This window comes from Pteropus vampyrus, unplaced genomic scaffold (assembly GCF_000151845.1).
Source record: "Pteropus vampyrus isolate Shadow unplaced genomic scaffold, Pvam_2.0 Scaffold17, whole genome shotgun sequence".
In the NCBI taxonomy this organism is placed as follows: Eukaryota; Metazoa; Chordata; class Mammalia; order Chiroptera; family Pteropodidae; genus Pteropus; species Pteropus vampyrus.
This window is the reverse complement of record NW_011888798.1, coordinates 4,998,520-5,008,597: the sequence shown is the minus strand read 5'-3', so window position 1 is coordinate 5,008,597 and position 10,078 is coordinate 4,998,520. Positions and strand designations below refer to the sequence as shown.

The window sequence follows — 10,078 nt, the reverse complement described above, 5'->3', positions numbered from 1 at the left end:
CTATTTGGGTTCTTTTGTGGTTCCATACAAATTTAAGGATTTTTTTGGCTATTTCTTTGAAAAATGCCATTGGGATTTTGATGAGAATTGCATTAAATCTGTATATTGCTTTAGGTAACATAGTAATTTTAGTTATGTGAATTCTTTCAATTCATAAACATGAAATATCTTTCCATTTCTTTGTGTCTTCGATTTCTTTCAACTATGTCCTGTAGTTTTCAGTGTATAGGTTCTTTACTCTTTGCTAAGTTTATACCTAAGTATTTTATCCTTTTCGTTGCAGTTGCAAATGGGATTGTTTACTTCATTTATTTTTCTGCTATTTCATTGTTAGTATATAGGAACACAATAAATTTATATACATTGATTTGTATCTTGTATCTTTACTGTATTTGTTTATTGTTTCTAATAGTCTTTTGGTGGAATCTTTAGAGTTTTCTATACATAGAGTCATGTCATCTCAAATAGTGACAGTTTTACTTCTTCATTTTCAATTTGGATGCCTTTTATTTCTTTCTCTTGCCTACTCGCTCTGACACCATACACAAAAATTAACTTAAAATGGATTCAAGACTTAAAATAAGATCTGAAACAATAAAATACATAGAATAAAATATAGACAATAAACTTATAGACCTTGGTCTCAGGGTTTTTGTGTACTTGACCCCAGTCAAAGGAAGTAAAAGCAAAAATAAATGAAAAGAAAAAAAAAAAAAAGTTTATGCACAGCAGAACAAACCATTAACACAACAAAAAGGCAACCAACCAAATGGAAGAAAATATTTACAAACAATACCTCTGCTAAGGGGCTAACAACTGAAATATCCAAAGAATTCATACAACTTAACAACAATAAAAAAATCCAACTAAAAAAAAATGGGCAGAAGACCTGAACAGACACTTTATTTAAAAATATACAGATGGCCATCATACATAAGAAAAAATTCTCAACTTCACCAGCTATAAGGGAAATGCAAATCAAATCACAATTAGATACTACTTCATACCTGTCAACATGGCAACTATCATTAAACAAGAAATTACAAGTATTGTAGAGGATGTAGAGAAAAGGGAACCCTTGTGTACTGCTGGTGGGAATGTAAATTGGTGTAGCCTCTATGGAAAACAGAATGGAGGTTCTCAAAAAATTAACCAGCAATTTCTCTTTCTGGTATCTATCCGAAAAATTTAGAAACACTTATTCGTGAAGATATATGTACCCTTATATTCATTGCAGCATTTATTTATAATAGCCAAGATATGGAAACAATTTCAGTGCTAAAAAAATGAAATATGTGACAAGAGTCATACAATTTTACTCATGTGTGGGATATAAAACAGAAACCAACAAACAAACCAAGAAAAGAAACAGACAACATAGACACAGCCAACAGTATGGTGGTTACCAACAGTATGAAGGAAGGGTGGCGGGAGGACGAAGAAGGTAAAGGGTTCAAATATATGGTGATGGAAGAAGATTAGACTTTGGGTGATGAGCACTCAATGCAGTATACAGATGATGTATTATAGAATTATATATCTGAACCTTTTTTAATGTCGTTAACCGATTATCCCAATACATATTATTAAAAAAAGGAAAACCAACTTTGAAATAAGTTTATTATGATATTAATAATTACTGAGAATTTAGAAACAGGGAGAGGACTACTTTCTGCAAATAAAATTATCCTCTATCATGGTACATTATATGAAACAACCATTTCAGAGCCAATATAAAACCTCAAAGAATGGATTTAAATCACACAAATAATGAGTTTGCCCTTATGTAACAAGAGTTTTACTAATGATCTAATCAGGATATTTAGACCAAATGCTTATTTTAATACTTGGACCTCATGGAAATGTATCAAATATTTTTAAACATCATGATGGAGTCTTTAAAAGAATCAAATATGTGATACCAGCTAAAATAAGGAGTTATGTGTACTTGGTAAAAATATATGCGTATATATATAAATCTTTTCAAGAAGTTGAAATTTTCTTAGTTTTGTACTCACTAAATCTTATGTAATAAAATTCTAAAGACTAAGAGGAATGTAAGTAAGAGGAAGGATAGATTATTCATGATAGGGAACTGAGCCTTTCATGAATAATAAGGTTTGATCAAACAGCCTTGTTTGATCAAAAATTACACTGTGATCTTGGCAAAATTAACATATTGCTCAGTAAAATATTCTATATTAGTTCATATTTCTTTTAGCAAAAGGCCCTTTAAAAAATGTAGAAAGTTCACCTCAATGCGTTTTCAAACATTTCTACAAAATAATTTAATTAAGGAAAGTCATCTTTGGACCATTTGTGAAGATCCCTAGTAATTCATTAATTTTTAGCCAAGAATTTTATTAACACATGATTAAACAAAATGCGTTGGAGCTGGTGAAAAAAATAAGCTTACTACAGAAGCCCTCAAGCTGATGCCTAAGAATTTTTTTTTTTAAGATTACAAATCAAGAACTTTTTTGTTTTTAACAGTAGATAAAATCAAGTCTTTATAAATGCAAAAAAAAAAATGCTAGGAACATGAATGTACTTCTTCAACACTAAAACATGAACTCAAGATACATATGATTTAGTTAGATGAGAGGCGAAGAAATTTGCTTTTATAAATTTAAACCCTCATGTGTAGAATAATAAATTGAAATGTTATGAGGTAAAAATACTCAATACTTATACAATGTCTGAATTTAGCAATAGCACAAAAAAAAACTTGTTTACTTCAATAAATATGAAAGTGTCTACCATCAATTCCCAACCATACATTTTTATTACTCACAGAAAATAATTAGTGTCTAATCTGTTTTCTTTTACTGTTTCCTAAAACAAGAAGGTAAGATAAAAACTGACTCCAAAATGACACATACTGTATTAAAAAGTAATTTAAAATGCATTAGCATTTATAATTGTTTCCATTATTTAGATTTCATTTGCTGTTACCTGTATTAAAATATTAGATAATTATATCCTGAAAATATTTTAAATAAGATGATATTTTAAGTCTGTAATAGATCAAAATGTTTTATATATCTTTATATTTATAACTGGATAAAGTAAGAACATTATCTGAAAAAAAAAAAAAAAGAAATAAAAATGAAGTACCCAAACACCATCATATTTTAATGCACTTGCAATTCAAATGCTAAACTTCAGGAAAATTTTACTTGATTTTTTTTCAGGCCAAACATATTTAGAACAATTTGTATTAGGCTTAAAAATGCATCTCTAATTTGATTTCTTTTTCTTCATTTTGACTAGCAGAGTACAGATGAAAAGGTTATATTTCCCATCATGTTTAATAAATCAAGCAGAAACATTATACAGAAATTATGAATAAAAAAGCTATTTACCTGCATGGAAATCTATTCCCACAGCAAATGAAGCTCCTGATATAGGCATCAAAGCATCCATTTTGTCACTTGGTTCCAGAGGTATTCCCCTGATTCCTTCATGAACGGAGTACATAAGAAATGACTCTATACCTAAATTGGAAGTGAAAAAAAAAAAGTCCAAAATGAATATTTAACATTCAAATCATTACTTAGCATTATTCGTAACAATATAAATTTCTTTCATAAAAATATTTCTTATCTCTCTCTTTTTTTTTTTATTGTACACTACATTTCTGACAAGTTAAAAGATAGGTAGATTGGTTGTTCTCAAACAAGTATACATCAGAATCTCCTGGAGGACTTGTTAAAACACAGATTACTGGGCCCCATCCCAGGGGTCTGATAAGTTGAATTTCTAAAATGTAGTGATGCTGCTACTGCTCTGGGAACCATACTTTCATAAATACTGAGGTAGATAATACTTGGAAGCATACCTTGCTTCACAATGAAAATTCACTTCCCTTTTCTCTAAAGCCCAAGCAACTATTTGCTTATGTATGAAAGTAAATTTTTATTTTAGATAACTATATCAATGTTATTTTTATAATAGATAGACTTCTTAAATCCTTTTGAACATTAAAAATACACCTAGTGCTTAATTTTTGCTAAGACCTTGCTTTTTCGGTTTCAAAAACATGTCCTAAAATAAGCACATATACCTAAACAGACTTCCAGAAGTCTGCATGCTGATGTTTATAAATTTTTCTAATATGTTAGAAAATGTTTATATGTACATATTTTCTAACTAAAACCAGAATGCCTGGGTTTAGATATGTTTTCACCATTTCTTAACTGGGCAAGCTAGCTAATCTCTCTGTGATTCAGTTTCCTCATCTCTAAAATGGGAACAATCAGATACCTACTTCACAAGATTATTATGGGGCTCACATAAAATAATATGTTTAAAGTACTTAGAAAAGTTCCTGGCACCTAATAAGCACAATATAAATATTTGATTTAAAACAAATAAACAAAAAATGATAATATTAACATACATATTTCTCATATTAGATTGAAACATTTTTTTAAAAAATAGAATTAAGTTATGATCATTGGATAAAAAGATCATTCTAGAACCAAAGCTCTTTGGAAATAATAGAATTAGAGTCTATAAAATAGGATGATAGATTTCTTAAGTTTCCATTCTCTGCAGTTCTCTTCTCCCTCAGTTAAGCAAACCTGAGAAGTCTTATTCTCTCTGATACTTTCTCTTAACTAATTGAAACAGAGTAGATATACATATTATATAATATATGTGAGATATATATATATATATATATATATATATATATATGTGTATATATATATATATATATATATATATATATAGCTTTCATACAAAGCGAAGTCAAATTAGATTATAATTGTAGCCAATAAATTACAGTTTTTTACTTATTTTCAAGTTGAGGGTAGCTTCTATTGGATTTGCTTAAAGGTTTGTTACTAAATAGTAGTTCCTGAAAATAACTAAAAACTCAGAAAGAATAGTGATACTTAAAATATCTTAGATACATTGAAAATCGTACATATACAATACTGTTATATATTATTGCCCTAATAGCAAGCTAATACTATTTTTTTCTAATTTTTAACTGACTTTGGTTGTCAAATATCAGCATGGATGAAATAAATATATCAGAACTAAAATTTTTCAAAACCTTATACCTTGACAGGACATGCGGTTCTTTTGGAGATAATATCCCACTGTACACATACAAGTCCTTGTTGTTTCAGATGTTGGTAAACAAAGTTGAGAGCATCCACCATTATTTAGGTGGCAGGAATTGCTACCTGCATAGAAGGAAAACAAATAAATACAAGAAACATAAAATTACAAAAAATAAAGAGTACCATTCAGTATCGATAATTTGAACAAATATTTATGCTATTGTGGATTTCTAAATGCAGCTGTTTTATATTGATTGGAATCATATTTTATTCTCTTGAATAATTTGAAGTAGCAGATTACAGTTGTAGTCTGCCTCTCCAAAAAATAAATGGAGATCTAATGCACAGCCCATGAATAATAGACAACAATACTATAATCATTTTATAGTATCAAATTAACTCTGAATTCAATTCAAAGTTGCTAAGAGAGTAGATCTTAATTGCTCTCACCACAGGAAAGAAGAAAAAGATAACTATGTGATATGATAGAGGTGTTGCTATGGTGTTGCTATGGTGGTAATCATATTGCAATATACAAATGTACCAAAGAATAGATTGTACACTTTAAACTTATAATTGACATTATCTTGTCAATTATATCTCAATAAAATACTTAAAAATAAATAATAGATTTATTTTTTTTAAGTAATACGAGAAACACAAGATATTTGTAGTTACAGAAAAGCAAAAGGAAATTGGTTTGTCATGAATATTGTCATAGCCTTTGTAATATTTTAAGATCACACAAACCAAAAAATCTTTCTTTTTCGACTCTAAAGTTCCACTTCAACTCTACAGTTACTTCCTTTTCAATAATAACTTAATCAAATGTGTCAAATAAATAGCTGTTAAATTATATTACCAACTCAACTCTAAGATTATACCATTAAAAGAGAGAAGGGGTGTGTTTGTGTGTGTATGTGTGTGTGTTTCATTAATTATTTTTTGAAGACAAGGAAATAAATTTTGCCATTCCTAGGAACATAAATCTTCCAAAATATATTTAAAGCACACTCCCCCAAGAGTCATCTAATTAATTGTCATATTAAGTCTCCTTATTCCTGTATAATATCAATGACAAATATTAGTCAGGTAATCACAGGTAGCCATTCTATGAAGATTTTTCATTGAATTTACTGGGCCCAGCATGCTAATTAATAATGGCAGTATGAATTTAAATAATTTACAGTCTTATCCAGTAAGTTCATTAAATATTTCATTTTTGCAAAATTTTATTATTCTAGAACATGTAACACCATTTACTGTATGTTCAAGCTCTGATATGAAGTGCAATAAATCCAGTGAGAATTACAAAGCATGATGAAAGCTATATATCAATAGTACTCTAAGGAAAATTCAAAACACCAGTACAACTCATTATTTCTCATCTCTTGAAGTCAAGATCGTCTTATGGGATTTAATTGTTCAATTGAACTTGTCATGAGCTCTGTCATTTTGAAATATGAAATATTCTCAACTTAAGAGATTTCTCATCAGGAGATCTATCACAACCTCTGCTCATTTCCTATAACAGCCAGTTCAGTCAATGATGAACTCCATCTTATATAGGACCCAATACTGACATTTGAGTTGCACTAAACTTTTGAAAAGATTGACTTTGTCTCCTTCATAAACTAATGAAGATTAATTGATTTATTCTTCTTTTCTTAAGTTGAAATAATACTAAGATTAAATTTCATATCTTTAATTATTTTAACAATGAGTCAATTATATTGATAGATTTATAATAATTCTATACTGATTACATACATATTTCATTTTATAGAAAGCATATGAGTGTACACAACGACAATCTATAGAGATATGCATTTAGATATAGATTTATTTCAACTACCAGTAAAAACCAAAAAGCTGGGAATAGATTGACAAATACTGCTTAACTATAAAATTTGAAGAAACCTCAAATACGGAGAAGAGAAAACAAGGGAATTGAAGAAGTAAAAAAAAAAAAAAAAAGATTAAAGAAGACAATAAATTGATAAAAATAAGAGAAAATAAGGGGTTATATAACCTTGATAATATAAAAAATATGAGAGAAAAGGAGCTTCTGAGACAGTGCATTTTAAACATAATTTCAGTAATAGCAAACATACGTATATAGTATTTCTGATAAATAAAATTAATCTATGTTAAAAATTATGTTATACAACAATAAACATTTGTATATCATTTGTTTAGTTTCTAAGGTAAAACTGATAGTGGAGAGAAAAAGTAAAAAGAAAATGAAATGAGTCATTATTTACAATAAGTATTTCCTATTAAACATAGGTATGACAGAAAAATATTAATTTTTAAAAGTAATAATTTAGTGATTATCAAGTGAGTTAGAAATACTAACTTGGCTTAATATTATGTAATGATATTAATGTTCAAACCTCATGCCTCAATTCTCTAGTGGAGCTAGGAAGTCCACTTGACTAACGGGAAGTCTCAGCACTCCAGTGATCTATGTCAAAAATGATAAATGAAGTAGCTAATTGTACTTTGAAATTCAAAGAGGTAGTAATGTTAACACCTTAAACAGTCCTAAATTGCTCATATTTCATACTAATGAGGCTTTTAAGTTATCTGCTATAATTCTGTTAATGGGATTGTCTTTAATACAGATGCTTTTATCAGCATATTCTGTTGAAAATAATGTTTTCACTGCATTTTAAAATCAGTCATATTATACCATTAATATCTAAGTGCCAGAGGTCCTTGTCAGTTTGGTAATACAGTCACAGGCCTAAAATACCCAGTTGTACCTATTGGATCAAATTCTCAAAAGATGAGGAAAATCTTGTTAACATAAGCAAAGTGAGACAAGCATAATATACTAAATTTTTCCTCCAAGAAACTTTATTGAAACTATATCTTAAAAAATTATATGTATTATATTAATTTACAACTTCAAACAAAACATGTGTTTGTTGTTCACATTTAGAAAAAGAGAATATAAGTTTTTTTAAGTGCCCTGTTTGGAAATCTTTCTTTCTATTGTATGTTCTAGTATGTGTTTTCAGATATAATCTCATTAAGTATAGATTATGAACTAAAGTTTATCATATCACTGTAAGTTTATACACTTAATAAATATATTGTATTGAAATCCCCCAAAAACTCATGATATTTTATTGAGTACCAGTGTTTTATCTCCAATTAATAATCTATTTCCCACGACTTGACTTGAACGCCAACAAATTTATTTATTTTGATACAGGAAATAATTCATTAAAAAACTGCTAGTGAAAACACTCCTGTTCATTATTACAGTCAATAGTGAAAAAAAAAAAAAATCAGGTGACAAATACAGATTTGTGCTAAAGAATTTATGTGTTGGTATCTTCTCCACAATAAAAGAAACCCCGTAATCACTTTTAGTTTTTAAAGCAATTATTTTCTCTTTAAAAATTTATTTTCATGAAAAAGAAATACGTTTCCTGCTGCTCCTGTCAAGAAAGGATTTCAGACCAAAATTGAACCCTGCTTTGTACAGGGAAGGCAAATATGAATCTGGTCATTATCTGTCTCTAGATGTGCACATATGGCTCTCGATTGATATCTCTAACAAATCCTTTCTACTTGATGATTGTCACCTGTCCTCAGAATTGGCGACTCTCTTGTTTCACATTGCATTTTCACTTGTACTTTTATCTGCTTTGGTCTATATGACCACATACTTTAAATAAAATCCCTTTAAATTTTTTTGAATTTATTTTTTCCTAAGAAAAAAGATACAGGAAGCTAAAGAGTCTTATGGCAGTGATGTAAGAATGTAGAATACAGAAAAATATTTGTTTTAGAAAGGGAGTCCTGCTAATGTCATGGATCACGAAGCAAAAACTAAGAAAGAACTAGCAGGTGTGAGGCCATACTGGCGGCATCTCTAATCTAACTGCCGTTTGGGCAATGCGACAAGTCTACCTATGTAAACCATCTGTTAGTACTCTCACTTCATTTCACTGCACACCATTTGGACGAGCAAAAACAAAAAAAGCAAAATGCTTAGAGCCAAAGAATGTAATACTTCTGGATATAAAATCCTTATGTCAACAAAATCCATTTAAAATTTCTTAGTTCATTCAGTTTCTGAGCTTAATTATACATTGCATATATTTTGCTGGAGCTTTTTTTCTCACTCAATTTTTATCAAGAACTGGATAAGACCATTTGAAGACTTGACAAATTAAGATTCTTTGAGCAGATCTGCTAATGTTTTAAAAGCTCATTATATAACTTATCAAAGTAATTTCCTCTAAAATATTAATCATTATTTGCTTTTTTCTATTTTTCTATTAGAAGCAAAAAATGGGAATCTTCAGTTGTTGAATTGAGAAAATAATATGAAAAACAGGACATTAAACATTCAAAGGGTGGCACAAATTCATTACAGTGTGACTTACCTTGCTGTGCTTCTTTATCATAGACTTTCATATGAACAACCCCAGAAGTCTTATTTCTTAAGACAGTGGGGTTTCTTCCATCTCTTTTGCTGCAAGTTCCAAGCTGAGCTAAGTTTTGGTCTGCCCACCACAATTTTTTATCTATAAAATGAACATTTTTTTATGAAAAAGATAATCATTTTATTAAAATAATAGCTATTGAACTATAATACCATGATTTATTTTGTTATATTCTCAAACTTCGTTTTTAAGAGAAACAGTAAAATCACTTTTAGTTTTAAAAATGCAAACCATAGTGATATTTTGTTTTTTAAATTTTTCTCCTCCCTCTCCAATTAGATATGTTTTTCTTAAATAATACATGATATAAATAAAATTATATGTTAAATTAATATAAAATAGAGATTTTATTCTTTACATACTAAAACATGATTATAGCAGTATTGTACTATATTTGTAAATAAATGGCTAAATCTAAACCAGTACAAAAAATATTGTTCTCTAAACTGTTGGTTAAAATGTATAAGCTTTTAATCATGATACTTTTCATTACTGAATTCTTCATAGTTATAGTAACCTTTACTTTTTGTGGTTTAT

General features: G+C 28.7%; 1 protein-coding gene across 1 annotated transcript in view; it reads right to left on the bottom strand.

Annotated features, from left to right (window-relative positions):
- The window catches only part of LRP1B (LDL receptor related protein 1B), a 1,708,438-nt gene that overhangs the window by 483,210 nt on the left and 1,215,150 nt on the right, over positions 1-10,078 (bottom strand). Inside the window, exons 33-35 of the mRNA XM_011354519.1 lie at positions 9,482-9,622; positions 5,073-5,198; positions 3,366-3,497 (exon numbers count right to left, since the gene is read on the bottom strand). Of these exons, the coding sequence (XP_011352821.1) occupies positions 3,366-3,497; positions 5,073-5,198; positions 9,482-9,622 (399 nt within the window). The remainder of the gene's footprint in view (positions 1-3,365; positions 3,498-5,072; positions 5,199-9,481; positions 9,623-10,078) is intronic.